This window comes from Tamandua tetradactyla, chromosome 5, assembly GCF_023851605.1.
Source record: "Tamandua tetradactyla isolate mTamTet1 chromosome 5, mTamTet1.pri, whole genome shotgun sequence".
NCBI lineage: Eukaryota > Metazoa > Chordata > Mammalia > Pilosa > Myrmecophagidae > Tamandua > Tamandua tetradactyla.
This window is the reverse complement of record NC_135331.1, coordinates 78,030,816-78,052,323: the sequence shown is the minus strand read 5'-3', so window position 1 is coordinate 78,052,323 and position 21,508 is coordinate 78,030,816. Positions and strand designations below refer to the sequence as shown.

General features: G+C 35.2%; 1 protein-coding gene and 1 long non-coding RNA gene across 2 annotated transcripts in view; one reads left to right on the top strand and one right to left on the bottom strand.

Annotated features, from left to right (window-relative positions):
- NDUFB5 (NADH:ubiquinone oxidoreductase subunit B5) overlaps positions 1–21,508 on the bottom strand; it is a 59,649-nt gene that overhangs the window by 10,966 nt on the left and 27,175 nt on the right. Inside the window, exons 2-5 of the mRNA XM_077161136.1 lie at positions 17,718–17,806; positions 16,417–16,483; positions 15,587–15,648; positions 10,479–10,585 (exon numbers count right to left, since the gene is read on the bottom strand). Of these exons, the coding sequence (XP_077017251.1) occupies positions 10,479–10,585; positions 15,587–15,648; positions 16,417–16,483; positions 17,718–17,806 (325 nt within the window). The remainder of the gene's footprint in view (positions 1–10,478; positions 10,586–15,586; positions 15,649–16,416; positions 16,484–17,717; positions 17,807–21,508) is intronic.
- LOC143684283 (uncharacterized) lies at positions 7,144–18,628 on the top strand. Its single transcript, XR_013175950.1, has 4 exons — positions 7,144–7,199; positions 14,358–14,452; positions 16,648–16,710; positions 18,403–18,628. It is a non-coding gene; the product is annotated as an uncharacterized LOC143684283 (long non-coding RNA).

The window sequence follows — 21,508 nt, the reverse complement described above, 5'->3', positions numbered from 1 at the left end:
AGGCCAGTTTAGTCTGAGGAAACCCGGCTGAAGTCTATAATACCTACGTAGACCCTCCTAATGGTGGGGAGGGAAAAGGCACCATACAAGCAGAGCAAGAAACAAGAAAACAAGAACTGAAAAATTATCCTCTATTAAACAAAACCTAAGCTAGAGGTCCAGAAAAAGCTGAACTGAAGGTCAAAGAACAGATAGACAACAAATTCATCTAGCAAGAAAACCGTAGGTAAGAGAAGTGAAAGCAATCTCCAGAATAAACTAATAAAGGTAATTAAATGTCTAGACGCCAGCAAAAAATAACAAATCACACCAGGAAAACTGAAGATATGGCCCAGTCAAAGGAACCCACCAATAGTTCAAATGAGATACAAGAGCTGAAACTAATTGAGAATGTACGAACAGACATGGAAAACCTCATCAAAAACCAAATCAATGAATTGAGGGAGGATATGAAGAAGGCAAGGAATGAACAAAAAGAAGAAATGGAAAGTCTGAAAAAACAAATCACGGAACCTATGGGGATGAAAGGTACAGTAGAAGAGATGAAAAAAACAATGGAAACCTACAATGGTAGATTTCAAGAGACAGAGGTTAGGATTAGTGAACTGGAGGACGGAACATCTGAAATCCGACAAGATACAGAAACTAATAGGGAACAAAAATGGAAAAATAGGAGCGGGGACTCAGGGAACTGAGTGATAATATGAAGCACACAAATAAACGTATTGTGGGTGTCCCAGAAGGAGAAGAGAAGGGAAAAGGAGGAGAAAAACTAATGGAAGAAATTATCACTGAAAATTTCCCAACTCTTATGAAAGACCTAAAATTACAGATCCAGGAAGTGCAGTGTACCCCAAAGAAAATAGATCCAAATAGACGTTCTCCAAGACATATACTACTCAGAATGTCAGAGGTCAAAGAGAAAGAGAGGATCTTGAAAGTAGCAAGAGAAAAGCAATCCATCACATACAAGGGAAACCCAATAAGACTATGTGTAGATTTCTCAGCAGAAACCATGCAGGCGAGAACACAGGGGATGATATATTTAAACTACTAAAAGAGAAAAACTGCCAACCAAGAATTCTATACCCAGAAAAACTGTCCTTCAAAAATGAGGGAGAAATTAAAACATTTTCAGACAAAAAATCACTGAGAGAATTTGTGACCAAGAGACCAGCTCTGCAAGAAATACTAAAGGGAGCACTAGAGACAGATACAAAAAGACAGAAGAGAAGTGTGGAGAAGAGTGCAGAAAGAAGGAAAATTAGATATGACATATAAAATACAAAAGGCAAAATGGTAGAGGAAAGTACTACCCAAACAGTAATAACACTAAATGTTAATGGACTGAATTCCCCAATCAAAAGACATAAAATAGCAGAATGGATTAAAAAACAGGATCCTTCTATATGCTGTCTACAGGAAACATATCTTAGACCCAAAGATAAATATAGGTTGAAAGTGAAAAGTTGGGAAAAGATATTTCATGCAAATAACAACCAGAAAAGAGCAGGAGTAGCTATACTAATATTCAACAAATTAGACTTCAAATGTAAAACAGTTAAAAGAGACAAAGAAGGATACTATGTACTAATAAAAGGAACAATTCAACATGAAGACATAACAATCATCAGTATTTATGCAGCAAACCAGAATACCCCAACATACATGAGGCAAACACTGAAAAGGGAAATAGACACATCTACCACAATAGTTAGAGATTTCAATTCCACACTCTCATCAATGGACAGAACATCTAGACAGAGGATCAATAAAGAAACAGAGAATTTGAATATTACAATAAATGAGCTAAACTTAACAGACATTTATAGGACATTACACCCAACAGCAGGATACACATTTTTCTCAAGTGCTCATGGATCATTCTCAAAGACAGACCATATGCTGGGTCAACAAATTTAAAAAGATTGAAATCATAAAAAACACTTTCTCAGATCATAAAGGAATGAAGTTGGAAATCAATAATAGGCAGAGCACCAGAAAATTCACAAATATGTGGAGGCTCAACAACACACTCTTAAACAACGAGTGGGTCAAGGAAGAAATTAGTAAATATCTCGATGAAAATGAAAATGAAAACATGACAAATCAAAATTTATGGGATGCATCAAAGGCAGTACTAAGAGGGAAATTTATTGCCCTGAATGCCTATATCAGAAAAGAAGAAAGGGCAAAAATACAGGAATTAACTGTCCACTCGGAAGTACTGGAGAAAGAACAGCAAACTAACCCCAAGCAAGCAAAAGGAAAGAAATAACAAAGATTAGAACAGAAATAAATGAAATTGAGAACATGAAAACAGTAGAGAAAATCAATAAAACCAGAAGTTGGTTCTATGAGAAAATCATTAAGATTGATAGGCCCTTAGCAAGATTGACATAAAAGAAGAAGAGAGAGGACACAAATAAATAAAATCAGAAATGGAAGAGGAGACATAACCACTGACCCCACAGAAATAAAGGAGGTAATAACAGGATACTATGAACAATTTTATGCCAATAAATACAACAATGTAGATGAAATGGACAACTTCCTAGAAAGGCATGAACAACCAACTTTGACTCAAGATGAAATAGATGACCTCAATAAACCAATCACAAGTAAATAAATTGAATCAGTCATTAAGAAGCTCCCCAAAAAGAAAAGTCCAGGACCAGATGGTTTCACATGTGAATTCTACCTTACATTCCAGAAAGAATTAGTACCAACCCTGCTCAAACTCTTCAAAAAAATTGAAGAGGAGGGAAAGCTACCTAACTCACTCTATGAAGCCAACATCACCCTCATACCAAAGCCAGACAAAGATATTACAAAAAAGAAAACTACAGACCAATTTCTCTAATGAATATAGATGCAAAAATCCTCAATAAAATTCTAACAAATTGAATCCAGCAGCACATTAAAAGAATTATACACCATGACCAAGTAGGATTCATCCCAGGTATGCAAGAACGTTCAACATAAGAAAATCAATTAATGTAAAACAGAAAAACCACATGATCATCTTGATTGAGGCTGAAAAGGCATTTAACAAAATTCAACATCCTTTCCTGTTGAAAACACTTCAAATGATAGGAATAGAGGGGAACTTCCTCAACATGATAAAAGGAATATATGAAAAACCCACAGCTAACATCATCCTCAAGGGGAAAAATTGAAGTCTTTCCCCCTAAGATCACGTACAAGATAAGGATGTCCACTATCACCACTGTCATTCAACATTGTGTGGGAAGTTCTAGCCAGAGCAATTAGTCAAGAAAAGAAATACAAGGCATCAAATATGGAAAGGAAGACATAAAACTATCACTACTTGCAGATGATATGATACTATATGTCAAAAGCCCGGAAAACTGCACAGCAAAACTACTAGAGCTAATAAATGAGAACAGCAAAGTGGCAGGTTACAAGATCAACACTCAAAAATCTGTAGTGTTTCTATACACTAGTAATGAACAATCTGAGGGGGGAATCAAGAAACGAATTCCATTTACAATTGCAACTAAAAGAATAAAATACTTAGGAATAAATTTAACTAAAGAGACGAAAGACCTATACAAAGAAAACTAAAAGAAACTGTGAAAAGAAATCACAGAAGACCTAAATAGATGGAAGGGCATACCGTGTTCATGGATTGGAAGACTAAATATAGTTAAGACGTCAATTCTACCTAAATTGATTTACAGATTCAATGCAGTACCAATCAAAGTCCCAACAACTTACTTTTCAGAAACAGAAAAACCAATAAGCAAATTTATCTGGAAGGGCAGGGTGCCCCAAATTGCTAAAAGTATCTTGAGGAAAAAAAATGAAGCTGGAGGTCTTACGCTGCCTGATTTTAAGGCATATTATGAAGCCACAGTGGTCAAACAGCATAGTACTGGTATAAAGATAGATATATCGGCCAATGGAATCGAATAGAGTGCTCAGATACAGACCCTCTCATCTATGGACATTTGATCTTTGATAAGGCAGTCAAGCCAACTCACCTGGGACAGAACAGTCTCTTCAATAAATGGTGCCTGGAGAACTGGATATCCATATGCAAAAGAATGAAAGAGGACCCGTATCTCACACCCTATACAAAAGTTAACTCAAAATGGATCAAAGATCTAAACATCAGGTCTAAGACCATAAAACAGTTAGGGGAAAATGTAGGGAAATATCTTATAAATCTTACAATTGGAGGCGGTTTTATAGACCTTACACCTAAAGCAACAGCACTGAAGAAAGAAATAAATAAATGGGAACTCCTCAAAATTAAACACTTTTGTCCATCAAAGAACTTCATCAAGAAAGTAAAAAGACAGCCTACAAAATGGGAGACAATATTTGGAAACGACATATCAGATAAAGGTCTAGTATCCAGAATTTATAAAGAGATTGTTCAACTCAACAACAAAAAGACAGCCAACCCAATTACAAAATAGGAAAAAGACTTGAACAGACAACTCTCAGGAGAGGAAACACAAATGGCCAAAAGGCACATGAAGAGATGCTCAACGTCCCTAGCCATTAGAGAAATGCAAATCAAAACCACATGAGATATCATATCACACCTACCAGAATGGCCATTATCAACAAAACAGAAAATGACAAGTGCTGGAGAGGATGTGGAGAAAGAGGCACACTTATTCACTGTTGGTGGGAATGTCAAATGGTGCAACCACTGTGGAAGGCAGTTTGGCAGTTTTTCAAAAAGCTGAATATAGAATTGCCATACGACCCAGCAATACCATTGCTAGGTATCTACTCAGAGGACATAAGGGCAAAGACACAAACGGACATTTGCACACCAATGTTTATAGCAGCATTATTTACAATTGCAAGGGGATGGAAGCGCCAAAATGTCCATCAACAGATGAGTGGCTAAACAAACTGTGATATATACATACAATGGAATATTATGCAGCTTTAAGACAGAATAAACTCATGAAGTATGTAACAACACGGATGGATGGACCTTGAGAGCATTATGCTGAGTGAGACTAGCCAAAAACTAAAGGACGAATACTGTATAGTCTCACTGATATGAACTGACATTAGTGAATAAACTTGGAATATTTTGTTCGTAACAGAGACCATCAGGAATAGAAATAGGGTAAGATATTGGGTAACTGGAGCTGAAGGGATACAGACTGTGCAACAGGACTGGATACAAAAACTCAGAAATGGACAGCACAATACTACCTAACTGTAATATAGTTATGTTAAAACACTGAATGAAGCTGCATGTGAGAATGATAGAGGGAGGAGGGCTGAGGACATAAATGAAATCAGAAAGAAACATAGATGTTAAAGACTGAGATGGTATAATCAAGGAATGCCTAGAGTGTATAATAATAGTGAAATGTACAAGGTACAATTTTAAAAATGTTTTTGCATGAGAAAGAACAAAGGAATGTCATTATTGCAGGGTACTGAAAATAGATGGTAATTAATATTTTAAAATGTCACCTTCTGTGTGAGACTAAAGCAAAAAATGTTTACGTTACAAAATTTATATTTTGACTAGTGCATTTCCTAATATAACGTATGTAGATAGTTTGATTGAATGCCATAAGTACTTGGAATCTCAGGTAGGACATGAGAGTTTGCTGGTTTGTCCAGAGTGATTTTTCCCAGAGTGATTCGATCAGTGAGTGGAAAAGTATCTGCAAAGCCCCCTTTGGGGAGTGGTGAGAATGGGGAGAAATTCAACTTCCCCAAGTTGAATTCTTGATATTCTCACAAGCAGTGTGGACAGCCAAAGCTATAGGCAGAGCCCCCAGTCTTGGAGTTTGTTCATATGAAACTTAACCCCGCAAAGGATAGGTCAAGTCTACTTAAAATTTAGGCCTAAGAGTCATCCCCAAGAGGGCCTCTTTTGTTGCTCAGATGTGGCCTCTCTCTCCAGCCAACACAACGAGCAGTCTCACCACCCTACCCCTCTGTACGTGGGACATGATTCCCAGGGGTGCGGACCTTCCTGGCAACGTGGAACAGAGATCTTGGAAAGAACGGAGACTCAGCATCAAGGGATTGAGAAAAACCCTAGAATGAGCTGAGACTTAGCATCAAGGGATTGAGAAAACCTTCTCGACCAAAAGGAGGAAGAGGGAAATGAGACAAAGTGTCAATGGCTGAGAGATTCCAAACAGAGTCGGGAGGTAATCCTGGAGGTTACACTTATGCATCAAGTAGATATCATCTTGTTATTCAAGATGTTATGGAGAGGCTGGAGGGAACTGCCTGAAAATGTAGAGCTGTATTCCAGTAGCCATGTTTCTTGAGGAGAACTGAATAATGATACAGCTGACACAATGTGACTGTGTGATTGTGAAGACCTTGTGTCTAATGCTCCTTTTACCTACCTTGTCAACAAAGGAGTAGAACATATGGAATAAAAATAAATAATAGGGGGAACAAATGCTAAAATAAATTCAGTTTAAATGCTAGTGATCAATGACAGCGAGGGGTAAGGGGTATGGTATGTATAACTTTTTTTTCTCTGTTATCGTTTTATTTTTGTTATCTTTTTATTTTTTTCCAAATCGATGCAAATGTTCTAAGAAATGATGAATATGCAACTAAGTAATGATATTGTGAATTACTGATTATATGTTGTTTTATTTTGTTTCTTTATTTTTTTAATTAATAAATAAATTAAAAAAAAATAGAGGAAACATTTTGGAGACAGTCCACTTTTTAGAGCCATGAGAACAAAGCAGAGAACCCACACAGCCAGAGACCTTTGGAAATGAAGGAAAATGTCCTCAGGAGAGCTTCATGTAACAAGAAGCCTGAAGAGAAAGGTAGCAAATGTCGCCATGTTTGCCATGTGCCTTTCCAGTTGAGAGAGAAACCCTGAACTTTACTGGCCTTTCTTGAGTGAAGGTAACCTCTTGTTGGTGCCTTAATTTGGACATTTTTATAGACTTGCTTTAATTGGGACATTTTCATGGCCTTAGAACTATAAACTTGCAACTTATTAAATTCCCCTTTTTAAAAGCCATCTGTTTCTGGTATGTCACATTCCAGCAGCTAGTAAAGTAGAATACCACGGTTTGCCAAAGCCCAATCAAAACCATTCCTGTTGACCTTAAAGAACACCTACAGTTCTATTTGAGATTCTACAAAAGTTCTATGCACTATGATTACTTTCCAGAAACCTACAACCTCCAGATGGGTTCCTAGGCCAGGTAAGTCCTAAAACCCAGAGAGGCCAGCCTCTGCAGAACATTAAACTAGTTTCATCTCCCTATCCTATATTATCGACAGTACTTTCCAACATGAAAAAGTTAGAATGGGCATAGTCCAAATACCCATAAAGACTGGGAGAAAGATCAAAGGAGAAGATGGAGTTATAACAGAGAAGTTGGATTTAACAAATGATTATGACTGCTGAATCATTATACTAATATTTCTTTCAGTCTCTACTGTCTTTGAGCAGTAAGGAGAAAAAAACAAATTGTGGAAGTACAACTCATATCAAACTCTGAAATCTATACTGTAACTACTTGTTACAATGTACTTTGAAATTTACTGCTCTCTTTTAATATATGCTATATTTCACAATAAAAAGGAAAAATGGTAGTCTGAAGAAGCAAAAGTAACAGTTTTCTCTGGGAGAGTGAATTACAGGAAATGGTCCTTTTCTATTTTATATATTTCTTTAATGTTTCAGTTTTCCAAATACCTAAGCATATATATTTAATCTGCAAGGTACTCCTCAATCCATTCTAGTACCGGTATCTTTCCTTTAGAGGTGAAAGTTTAGATTTTTTAATTTCTTTTTTGTTTTTAACTCTTTAGGATCTCTATATGTCTTGAGAAATTCTAGGATCTGTCTCTTTAATTAGAACTCAAAGGCATTGTCTGATATTCAAAACTGTCCTGTTATTAAGTTTGAGCCATATCACTGCTCACGCTCTTAACTACTTAATGAAGTTTTATATTTTCACTATATATGCATATACCTGTATATCTAAGAAACATAGCCAATCATATTTTTTCATCATTTAAATATTTTTGAATATCATAGCAATTTTAACAAACTACAGAACCCAAAAAATAATGAATAGAAAGCAGATCACAATGGGATCCTGAGGCCAACAGCAGGGAAGGGGACTAAGCAGGGGAAGGGACTGACTGAAGGGAAAAAGGCTAATAGGAACATTTTGGGGTGATCAAAATGATCTTTTTTGGGGTGGTGGTTATACAGGTATATACTTCTCTCAAACATCACTGGACTTAATAGGTACATTTTATTGTCTATCATTTAAAGCTCACTTCTAATTCCAAAACATATCTCAAATTGGATCAAATTTTAAAGGAGCAAAAGAAAACATGTACAGACACTCAAAAATAATGTTGGAGGGTGGGCAAAGATGGCTCAGTGGCAGAATTCTCGCCTGCCACTGGGCTTGATTCCTGGAGCCTGCCCATGCAAAAAAAAATTTTTTAATTAAAAAAGTAATTTTGGAGTTATATATTTACTTATTCAATCATTGTCAGAAAACATGAAAAAATCCCAGACAAACCTGACAAAAATTAAGTGAATAAATACACATAAAGTGACTGAAACACTGGCACCTAATAAGTTAAAAAATGTAAGCATGTTACCACAATAAAATTTTTTTAAATAATGAAGAAAAAAAAATTTTTCAGGTTAGCTACTACTACATTTTTATCATCTGAAACAAAAACACTTTGATGTTGCAAAAAAATTCTCCATTGTTAAGTCAGATGACAATCTGGGAAAACATATTTTAACAAAAACAAAGGGGACTAATTTGATTAATGTTCAAATCAGTTGAATAGCAGGTAATGTACCAAGAAAGAAATACAAACAAATAAGAGACAATATGGAAAACAACTCAACTTACAAAGAAGCTAAAATGATGAGATAATATTTTTTAAAGTACTTTATCATCAAAAATGCTTAAGTATGAGGGTGCACAGGTGGTTCAGTGGCAGAATGCTCACCCTTCATGTAGGAGACGCGGGTTCAGTTCCCAGACCATGCACCCCAAGAAAAAAAAAAATGCTTAAGTGTAAATTTCATTACTGGGAAGGGTATGGAAATACATGATTTATCATGCATTGATGAAAAAGAAAACTGGTGCAACTTTCTGGAGAAGGGTTTATCAAGATCTATCCAAAATGTGAAAGCCTTTAACATTGACTTATTGGTGCCACTGCTAGGAATTCATATTCTAGATATACTGTATAAGTATGCAAAAATATATGCATGAGGGGAGGTACAACAGTGGCTGAGCAGCAGATTTCTTGCCTGCCATGCAGGAGACCCGGGTTCAATGCCCAGTGCCTGCCCATGCAAAATAAATAAATAAATAAATAATACATACATATACATATACATGAAGATATTCACCACAGCATTACGTATTAATAGCAAAATACATGAAAAGAATCTGTAGTAGGCTGAATTATGTGCCCAAACAAACACATGTTCTTAATCTTAATCCATGGATGTCTACCCACTGTAAAGATGCTGTTAAGGGGTAGCCAACTGAATCAGAGTGGATCTTAATCCATATACTGACACATTAAAAAGAGATCCTGGAAGTCACAGAAGGCAGAAAGGAGAAGACACTGCCATGTGAGAGGAGGCAGAGATACAAGATAAGTATCTCCAAGGATTGTCGGCAGCTGGCACTAGAATGGTCCCGGACTCTGGAAACAAGCAAGCCTTGCCAACATCTTGATTTTGGATTTCTAATCTCAAAATCATAAATGAAAAATTTTTGTTGTTTAAGCCAATCCACTGTGTGGTATTTGTCATAGAAGCCTGCCAAACTAAGACAGAACCTAAATACTAATAATAGGGGACTGGTAAAAAAAATTAAGGTGCATTCATCCGATTAAATATATAATACAGCCAGTAAAAAGAATGGGATAGGGCAGTGTAATGGTGGCTCAGTGGCAGAATTCTCACCTGCCATGCCAGAGACCCAGTTTCGATTCCCGCTGCCTGCCCATGTAAAAAAAAAAGAATGGGATAAATGCTATTACAGAAAGATCACCCAGGTATACCAAATGAAAGAAAGACAAGTGCAGAACAGTGTTTATAAGATTATTCCATTTGTATATCTTTAAAATGATATATAAAATATATTTTAAATGTGTAAATTTTTTTTCTAGGAACATACATTAACAACTATTAAATAATGGCCACCTCGAATGATGAGATTAGGTGTGGGAGAGAAAAAAATTGTGGTGGAGTGGTTTGGCATATACAAAAAACAGTAGGGTATTTTAAAAAGAATTTTTAAAAATCTGACAGTATCTCCTAATAATTTCTTAATCTCAATTTATAATTTCTACTCTAAGCCAGCAACCCTCATTCCTACTTTCATACTTTTACAAAGAAAATCATAAAGAGTTGAATAGTCTTATACCTTTATTCTTGTTTGCCACCCTAGAAAAGGATTTTCTTCCCCACTTTTTTTTTTTACCGTAAGTCAGCTTTTTCGGCTTCAATTTGAAGGATAGCCATTGTTCTTTCATAATTCTTTTCTGGCGCATCATAGAAAGTACGGGCAATCCATCTTGATATAGGATGCTGTGAGAGAAAATTTGTTTAAAATTAGTCAGTTTCTGAACAATACTGTGCCCTTTTAGTTGACTGTTGTTTGGAATGACCATCTCAGTTAGGAAAACCAATAAATAATGCCTACTGTGTGCCAACTACTTCACATATATTTTAAAGAATTTTAATGAAAGTGGATACTATTTTATCCTATAATAGATAAACAAACAGCTAGTAAGTGACAAATTCTGGACTCAAGCCAGGTCTAACTCAAAAGTCTGTTCTCTTTCGAATCACACTGTACTAAATATCTTAGGTGCCAGATTCAGGAAGAAAACGCAGGTTTTAGTGACTCAAAATGGAACTCCTTTCACCAGTTAGTAAAGATAAACTAATTGTATGGCTTACCTTAAGATTTAATGTGAAGTATTTCTTTTGTGAAATATAATTCATTCAGAACATAAAACATGATAGGGCTATCTCATGCTACACCACTTATAAAGACAAGTAGGAATCAATTTCGGGTTTAGGTACCCATGAAAGTATGGTGTAATGCCTATCAGCTTACACTCTGGAGTTAAGTCTGCCTGGGTTCAAATATTGGCCTCATCTTCTGAACAGGTCATTTAATGTCTTTTAAGTCTTAGTTTCTTCATCTCTAAAGTAGGACAGTAATAGTACCTTTTACATGGGATAATATTTGCAAAACATTTAGCAGTGCTTGCTAAACAGTAGGTGCTCAATAAATGGCATTCATTAAAATTAATTAAAATCTTTCCTATGGCACTGAACTTAGGATAAATTCTGATTGTCACATTGTAAGACCAAGATCCTATTTCAGAGCCATTCTTTAAAAACCTGTAAAACTTAAGATAATGTAAACGGTGCAATAAAGTACCAAAAGAATAACTGGCAAGAACTGCCAGAAACACCTCTCTCAAAGCTCCAGAAAACAAATGCAATAACTGTTCAAGCACCATAACAAGGCCATTTAAATGTGACAGGATCTCATGGCACCCTGGATGGTCCATCCCTCTCCTCTTCCTGTCTTGGCATGGAGTCACCCACCATCCCAGTGTAGATCCAGTCCTAGTTCTGGAGGGGGCAGAATAACCATCATATAACTACTGAGAGCATGTATGTCTGGTCCAATCTGTTTGGTAGTGGCCTGTGGGACTTGCCACCCCAAAACTTGCCCTGTGTGTAGAAGGCAATTCACTGAACTCTCCTACAGAACACTGGGGCTAGGGATTCTTGGCTGCAGGACACACAATGCACTTCGCAGGACTGCAGCCCTTTCCTAGGGAAGAGGAGACATTCATATCTGTATCAATGGAGGAATTCCTAGGGCTATATGTGCATGCCCAAGAAAAGACACTTGAGCAGAAAGGATCAGGGTGGTCTCTATGCCTGGGCCTGGAGCTATTTCTAAACTCTGTGTGCTGGTTTGAAAGTATTATGCACCCCAAAAAAGCCATGTCTTAATCCTAATCCAATCTTGTGGGGGCTACCATTTCTTTTAACCCCTATTTGATACTCTGGGTTAGAATCTTTTGATTAGATTATCTCCACAGTGATGTGGTATGCCCAGCTGTGGGTATTAACTTTTGATTAGATGGAGCTGTGACTCCATCCATTCCAGGTGGGCCTCAATTAGCTTAATGGAATCCTTTAAAAGAGGAAACATTTTGGAGAGAGCCAGAAGCAACATGAATGACAGAAATGAGAGAAACAATAGAAGCCTCAGAGCTAACAGAAACTACGCAGCAGTGCTGACACAGATCCAGACATATGGAGAAGAGACATAGATGTTTGGAGATGCTTGGAGCCCAGCAGATATTACCATGAGATGTGAAGCAAGTCAGAACCTGGAGAGAGCCAAGGGAAGCCAAGAGATGAAAGCAAGCCCCAGAGAAGCAAAGTGAAGAACCCCCACAGGAAGAGAGGTTGAAGGAAATGGAGCCCAGAAGCAAGGAACCAGTGTAATGTCCCAGTTGACAGAGGTGTTGCAGACACATCGGGCTTCCTTGAATTAAGGTATCTCTCCCTGGATGCTTTAGTTTGGAAACTTTCACTTCTTTAGAACTGTAAGCTTGTAACTTATTACATTCCCTTTTAAAAGCTGTTCCAGTTCTGCCTTATGGCATTCCAGCAGCTTGCAAACTAACACCCACTGTATGGATAAGCTTTAGAGGAGAACAGTTATACAAATCAATCTTCACAGACTGAGAAAGGTCAGGGGTTTTTCCGTTACTTTCTTTCTTTTTTTCCTGTTAGCTTCTGGCATTCAAAGTGAGCTTTGTTAGAACACTAGCTTGATAAAATCTTAAGGAAAAGGTACCACAGAGTCTAAATTGCAGCGATAACACTTTAAAATAACAAAATGTCCAGATTTCAGCTATAAAATATTACAAAGCATACAAAGAAAAAGGAAGTGATGGCTAGGGCAAAGGAGAAAATGAAAGTATTAGAAACCATCAGTGAGACCTGGGACGTACTAAACAAAGACTTAAAAAAAAAAATGATCCTAAACGTGCTCAAAGATCCTAAGGAAAATATGGACAAAGGACTAAAGGAAATCAGAAAAATAACAGATGAACACAAAGAGATTATCAATAGGGATGGAGATTATGAAAAATAACCAAACAGAGCTTGAAGACCACACTTAACAAAAATTTAAAATTCCCTTGGAGGGAGGGCTCAGTGGCAGAGTTCTTACCTGCCATGCCGGAATTCCCAGTACCTGCCCATGGAAGAAAAAAAAAATTTCCTTGAGGAGTTTAACAGTACATTAGAGCTGGCAGAAGAAAGAATCAGCGAACTTGAAGTTAAGACAAGTGAAATCCTCCTGTCTGAAGAGCAGAAAGAAGAATGAAGAAAAGTGAACAAAGTCTGAAGAACTTGTGGAACACCATCAAAAATATCAATACACACCTTGTAGGAGTCCCAGAATGAGAAGAAAGAGAGAAAGGGGTAGAAAGAATGTTCAAAGAAATAATGGCTGAAAACTTTCCAGATATAATGAAAGACATGACACTCCTAGACACCTGACAAACTTCAAACAGGATAAACCCAAATAGACCCACACTGAGAAACATTATAATCAGATTGCCAAAAGTCAAAGACAAAGAATTCTGAAAGTCACATAACATGTCACATAAAGAAGCCTCAATAAGATTAAGTGCTGATTTCTCACCAGAAACCACGGAAGCAAAAAGACAGTAGGAGGACATATTAAAAGTTCTACAAGCAAAAAATTGCCAACCAAGAATTTTATAACCAGCAAAACTGCCTTTCAAATGTAAGGAACAGAATAAAAAACTTTTTTTTTTAAATCCATGCAACTACACTACACAGTGAACCTTAAGTTAAAATATGGACTATAGTTACAATTACAATGATATTGTACAAGTATACAATATAGTACAAGTACAAAAATGTGCTATCATCAATTATAACAAATGTTCCACAACCAATTCAAGTTGTTAATAATGGGGTGGTATATGGGAATCCTATATTTTATGCATGATTATTCTATAAACGTATAACTTCTCTAATAAAGAAAAAAAGTAGCAGAATTAAGACATTCCTAGATAAACAAAAGCTGGGGGATTTAGTCATCAACAGACTGGCCCAATAAGAGATGGTAAAGAGAGTTCTGCATGTGAAAGCAGAGGACACTAAACAACAGATCGAAGCTGTATGAAGAAATAGAGATCTCCACTAACAGTAATAATATGGATAAACATAAACACCAGTACTACTGTATATTTGGTTTGTTAACTCTACTTTCTACTTCCTACAGAATCTAAAGGGTAAATGCATAAAATGTAATAAGAAATCAGTGGCTTTGGACTTATAATGCATAATTACGCAATTTGTGACAAGAACTACATAAAGGTGAGGAGACAGTATAAGAATATAGTTTGTGTGTACCATTGAAATTAAGTTGTTATCTAGGCAAACACATCCAAATCCTATTAGATTAGGATGTTTAATATAAGCCCCATGGTAACTACAAAGAAAACATCAGAGAATATGCAAGCACATAGAGGCAAAAATTAAGAGTGCAAGTTGTCAAGGGCGGGTGTTATGGGTGGTAGGTGATGGGCACAAAGGGAATGGGGAGTTAATGCATAACGCATGTAGGGTTTTTGTTTGGGAAGATGGGAAAGTTTTAGTAATGGAAGGTGGTGAGGGTACCACAATATTATGAATGTGAATAACCCCATTAGATGTTATAGTCGGGAGTGGTTGAAATGGGAAAGCTTATGTGTATATAAGGGTCCCACAATTAAAGAAAAAGAATGAAAGTAAAAAGACAATGACAGTTAAACACAGTAGGTAATCCTGGATAGGATCTAACAATAGAGGAGAAAAGGCCCAAAAGACAGTTTTCAGGCATATGAAAAAATGGAATATATATGGTAAGCTTTAATTAATGTTAAAATTCTTGAACTTGATAAGTGTACTTAAGGTACTTACATAAGTGAATATCCTTGTTCTTAGGAAATGTACAAGGCAGTATTAAGTGCCAAGGAGCATGAGATACATAATCTTGCTCAAGTATTCAGAAAATAGATTGATAAATATATAGGAAGACGATAGATAAACATCTAGGTTGATGGAGAGATAGACATATGATATGTGTGGCAAAGTTTAAAATTGGTTGATCTGGGTATGTGAGGGTATAGGGATATGTTAGGGTTCTCTGTATGTGGTTTTTAATATTTTTGTAACTGTCCTGTAAGTTTGAGAGTACTTCAAAATAAAAAGTTAAAAAAAAAAGGGCAGGCAATGGTGGCTCAGTGGCAGAGTTCTTGCCTGCCATGCCAGAGACCTGGGTTCGTATCCTGATGCCAGCCCATGTTAAAAAAAAAAAAAGTTAAAAAAAGAAGTTGCTTGCAAAAATGTATCATCTACTTGATACTAAAAAATGAAAATAAAAGAAACTATATTGCTGAATTAAGATATTATCACTGCATCAACATCAGTTAGACATCTAATAGAAGTAAATTAATGTCTTATATTAACCTTATAATATTCCCAATGTTCTGGGATATAGCCTTCTGGAATTTCTGCTAATTCAGCTTCACCTGTAAAAGAAAATGGTGGAGTTCAACTTTACATCAGGGATAGGTAACATTCATTCTTCACCATTAAAGTAAAAAACCAATTTCTTAAGGTATTAAAGAACCTTTTCTTTTATTTGTAACTAATGAAAATATCTATTTTAAATTCACTTCAATATGGTTTAAAATCATTGAAGTATTTATTCATTAAATTTTTTTAGATGTCTTCTGTGTATATGGCCTTGTGTATAGACATTATATGAGTTTCCTGTTTTATTTTTAAATAATGTAATAAGATATAACAAAAGACACAGTATTCCCTCTGTTTTCCCCTATACTTACTAGAGAAAACTTTTCAGGATTCAAGGTATTAGAACACTTTAAGCGGAATTCCCCATGAAAAGCTAATGCCTACTATCATTTAAAATTCCATTCTTTTTCAGAGAATTATAATTTTATATATTCCAACCTTTCTTCCTTCTGTCTCTCTATACTTCCTTTACTCAGACTTGATAAAGCCTGTTTTAGAAAATGAGGAAGAGAAAGACGATGATGACGCTTTCTGGAGCCTTCTATGAGGCTAATACAGAAGAGATAACCCTTGAAAGTTTTTGGAGAAAAAAAGTGCTTTAAAAAAAAAAATTTGCTATTGCAGATTAAGAAGTGGTTATTTTAAATAAATTCCTATGACTATATTTATTTCAAGATTTACATGATAAAATCTGTAATTGTTTTAAATTAATGTACTATACTTTTTTAATTTACCAATTTGGTGGAGAGAGGAGGACTTACCAATGAATACATTTATCAGAGTTATGCCAATTGCTACTGGAATCCCAGTCAACAAAATGTAGAATCTCTGTTAAGATAAAAAAATAAGAACTTTTCATATGACATTTCCAAACTTTCTTCTTTCTCACCCTAAATTGTCTTCATATGTGATTTCTTCATATTTTTTGTAAAACATGAAACTGAGGATGCAGAAGTAAATTATTGATTTCTATGATTTTTCTTTTGCTCTAGTTTCCAATTGCACCCAAACTGAAATGAAAAAGATGAAGGAATCAGCATTTTGATGGATACAAGGTAAAACAAAGTAATCAGTGACACTGGTGACACATACTCAAAACAGATCATTTCCCTTAGAGTTTCACCCTCTTTCAATTGTTGCTGACTTAATTATGGTATTCTCAGCAAGGTAGATTGTTTTATCCTAATTACTGAACTGTACAAGTATAATATGTATTTGACAGTGTTTTCTTATTTTTTAGGTAAAGCAATGTACTGAAGGTTAGAAATTTCCGTATCAGAGTGATTTCAACCAATGTAGAGAACTTGAGTTGATCATAGTAAGAAAACTGGGAACTCAACCAAGGCTATAACGGGGGGTAATAAGCAAAACAGGAAGAGACACGAGAAGATCTATTGGGCATCCAGAGTTCATGGTGATGCATAGCTTTTAAAAAAAAGTGACAGCACAACCAGACAATCTTCTATCTTCTAGGCCTCTACTTTGCTCTTATAGAGGCTTGAGATACAAAGATACTATCAGTACCCTCAATAGTAATATAATTTTACTGCTAAATTAAGAATGTACTACAAGTATGCTTCACTCTCTGAAATCAATGTTCTTGAACAACATATAAATAATAGTATCTCAAAATAAGGAAGCTCCTTATTAGAGAAGTAGTTCAATGGTTCTTTTGTAATTTAAAGAATTTTTAGCAAAGAAATAATTATCCCCAAATGAATCAGTCTTCAAAGTGTCATACTTTATAAATCTTGTTTTTCTTAGAGCATGAAGCACACTTTATATTTTAAAAACTCATTATATTGGGAAGAAAATAAGGGCTCAAATTTTATCTCCAATGATCATGAATCTTTTTTTTTTAAAAAAAGAAGGGAAGGTTAACTCATTTAAAAAGAGATTAAAACAAATCAGACCTTACTGCACTATCTCATAATCTTCTGAGGAAAGAAATATGAATTTACAAAATAAAATCTAATGAAATGAAAGATATTTTATAAATAGGCAACAAAAAAAATCTTATTTGTATGCAAAGAGTTCAGCTCAATAAAAATTTTAAACTTACCACTAATTTCAAAAAACGTGCATCATAGAATCCAGAAGGTTTGATGATAAACATTCTTTTCCCATGATCGCCACTGTGTCGAACAGGAGCTAGAAATATTAAATTACAATGCTTTACACATGTTTATTCATATAAGTATTCTGTGATATTCTGAGATAAATCAGATTACAATATAAGAAAATGTACTGTATAAAAGTTTAATACGGATTGAAGATAAAAAAATGTTTGAGTATTAAGGCCAGGGTAGACAAGATGTCTTTAATTGTAGACTGCTAAAAACTACAGCTCTTCTCATTTTTATTCAATGTTAAAGAAATATTTAAATAACCATTTCAAACCGTTTCAATAGCAGGTAGGAAAGTTAGATACTTTTGGTGTTTACACCGGCAACAAATATTTGCTATTGCTACAAAACAAAGAAATTTAATTTGAATTATGCCATTCCACACGATGAGACAATATGCATTATGGGCTTGTTGCAAAACAAGGGAAAAGACCAGTAATACTTACTCAACAAATCTCCAGCAGGAATTTGAACATGCTACAAAACTATAAACTCAAACAAAGCTTAATAAATTCCCTTTGTAAGGCATGTGTGATTATGAATATACTGCTCTTCAAATCCTCCCCCAGCCAGTATTTAATCAACCCAGCTGGAAAAACTAATGCAAAATTTCATTTCTAGATCCTTTCTACATTACTCTGGCTCCCGGAGGTCTGGATGGATCACCAGTCACTTATAAGCCATTTCCACCAGGAAGAGGGAAAGATCTGGCGGTTCCTAAGTAAATTAGGGTTACTATATTTCAGCTATGTAACTGCTCTCAAGGAAATTTTGCATATAAACCTCAGCTGTCACTGTGGAATGAAAAGTTTTAATCTCTCATTAAATGAATTTCAGTCATAATAGATGTCAGAAAGATTTGTCTTTGTTCATGCTATGTCTGGAGTTCCTCCCCTCTCCTAAAATCTATTCTCGTAGGCTCAGATGGCATCTTACCATCCAAGAAACAAATGTTCCTTCATATTTCAAAGATGAAATATGGGTTAGATGGCAATACTAATCAGTCAACAATTCAATAAATACGTGAGTGCCTAATATGTTCAGGTCGTATGGTAGGCCTATAATCAGAAGAAATATATATCCTCCCTGAGACAGAAAACAAATGGATAAATATAATTAAAAATTAATAAGGGCAACAGAAGAAACAGGACGCAATGTCAGTTGCACCCAAAAGGTGCTAACTAATTAATGCAGTAAGTTGCTAAAGGGCTCTCTGCATAGCCCTGCAGTGCCAAGATTTTTCTGAATGGCCTGGATGGAGTAGAGATACACTGCTGACAAGTTGAGTAATGGAAGAACAAAACTGCTGCTATGAGAGTACTGCATATAAATGCAGTGATGAACTAGAATCCAAAAAAAAGTTTTCATATGCATTTATAAAAGACTGACTCTAAAATGATTAAATGAAATAAAGTAAATATAAAGTTCTGTCCAAAACCCCCCAAATTTAGTTTCCCACAAACTTAAGAATCACTGTTATGATAGGTAACAAAAAGAGCCAAAGGTCAATTTAGTTTTTTTCCTTTATTTTATACCCTTTTTTATTTATTATTATTGTATTTTTATTTTTATTTTTTTTTTGGCACATGGTCCAGTAACCAAACCTGGGTCTCCTGCATGGAAAGCGAACATTCTACCACTGAGTGCACCCTTACCTTTTTTGCTCCTTTAGCAATATGTGTAAGTTTTTAGTATACATATAAGCCCTTAATCACTTAGCATTTTTTAAAAAATATATTTATTTTTAATTGTGGTAACCTGTACATAATATAAAAACCCTTTCGGCCACGTTAAGTAGACAATTGTTTGACATTAAGTACACTGAAAATATTGTGTAGCTTTTACCAGACTATGTTCATCATCCCAAACCAAAATTCATAATCCATTCCAACCTCTCCCTACTCTTTGTAACCTTTCTTCTGCTTTCTGTCTTTATGAATTTACTTATTTTAAGTGTTTCATATAAGGAAATCATACAGTACTTGTCCTTTTGTGTCTGGCTTATTTCACTCAACATGATGTCTTCAAGGTCCATCCATGTTGTACCACGTTCAGCACTTCTTTTCTTTTTACAGCTGAATAATATAACATTGCATGAATGTACATTTTGTTTATCCATTCATCTGTTGATGGACACAAGGTTTGCATCAACCTTAGGACTACTGTGAATAATGTGCAAGGAAAATTGATGTATAAGTATTCATCAAGTTTCTGCTTTCAATTGACTTTCTATATACCTAGGTGTGTAATTATTGGGACATATGGTAATCCTGTATTTAACTTTCTGAGGAACCTCCAAACTGTTTTCCACAGTGGCTGCACCATTTTACAGTGTCACACTGTATGAGGATTCCTATGTCTCTGCAGCCTTGCCAACACTTATTTTCAGTTTTTTTTAAATAACAGCCATCCTAATGAGGATGATGTGATTGTAGTTTTTATTTGCATTTCTTTAGCAGTTAATAATGTTAAGCATCTTTTCATATACTTATTGGTCATTTTTGTATATGTTCTTTGGAGAAGTAACTATTTGAATCTTAGGCCCATTTTTTAATTTGGATGTCTTTTTGTTGCTGAGTTGTAGGCATCTTTTATATATTCTGGAAATTAAACGCTTATCTGATATATGGCTGAAACTATTTTCTCCCATGCTGTTGGTTCTCCTTTCATTTTCTTGATAATGCCATTTGATGCACAAAAGATTTTAATTTTGATGAAATCAAATTTACTTGTTTTTTTCTTTTGTAGTTTATTCTTTGGCTAAAAAATCTATTGGTTACTCACTACAAGGTCATACAAATCTTTCCATATGTGTTCACTTGTAAGAATTTTACAGTACTAGCTCTTATATTTAAGTCATTGATCCATTTTTAATTTTTGTGTATGTTGAGAGGTACAGGTTGACATTTATCCTTTTGCATTTCCAAAAGTCTGGATTTCCAAAAGTTCAAGCATCATTTATTTCCCTATTGAATGAATTGACTCCCTTGTCAAAAATCAGCTGGCTCAAGATGTATGGATTTTTCTTTGGGTCTCAATTTTTTTTCTTCTTCCTTTTTTTTATTACTAAAACCAATCAACATACAACACGTACATTCTTAACGTATGAATATTCCATACTTGGTGTGTAATCGATGGCTCACAATATTATCACATAGTTCTATATTCATCACCATGATCATTTCTCAGAATATTTACATCACTCCAGAAAAAGAAATAAAAAGAAAAAAACCTCATACATACCATACCCTTTACCCCTCCCACTCATTGACCACTACTATTTACCTCTATTCAATTTAACATTTGTTCTCCCTATTATTTATTTATTTATTTTTAATCCATATTTTTTACTCATCTGTCCATACCATAGATGAAAGGAGCATCAGAACAAGGTTTTCACAATCACAGTCACTTTGCGAAAGCTGTATCATTATAAAACAATCATCTTCAAGAAACATGGTTACGAGAACACAGCTCTACAGTTTCAGGCACTTCCCTAGTCTAGCCTCTCTAATACACCTTAAACCAAAAAGAGGTTATCTATATAATGTGTAAGAGTAACCTTCAGGATAAACTTTCAACTCTATTTGAAATCTTTCAGCCACTGACACTTTATTTTGTCTCATTTCTCTCTTTCCCCTTTCAGTTAAGGTGGTTTTCTCAATCCCTTGATGTTGAGTTCCAGCTCATTCTAGGATTTCTGTCCCACATTGTCAGGCAGGTTTAT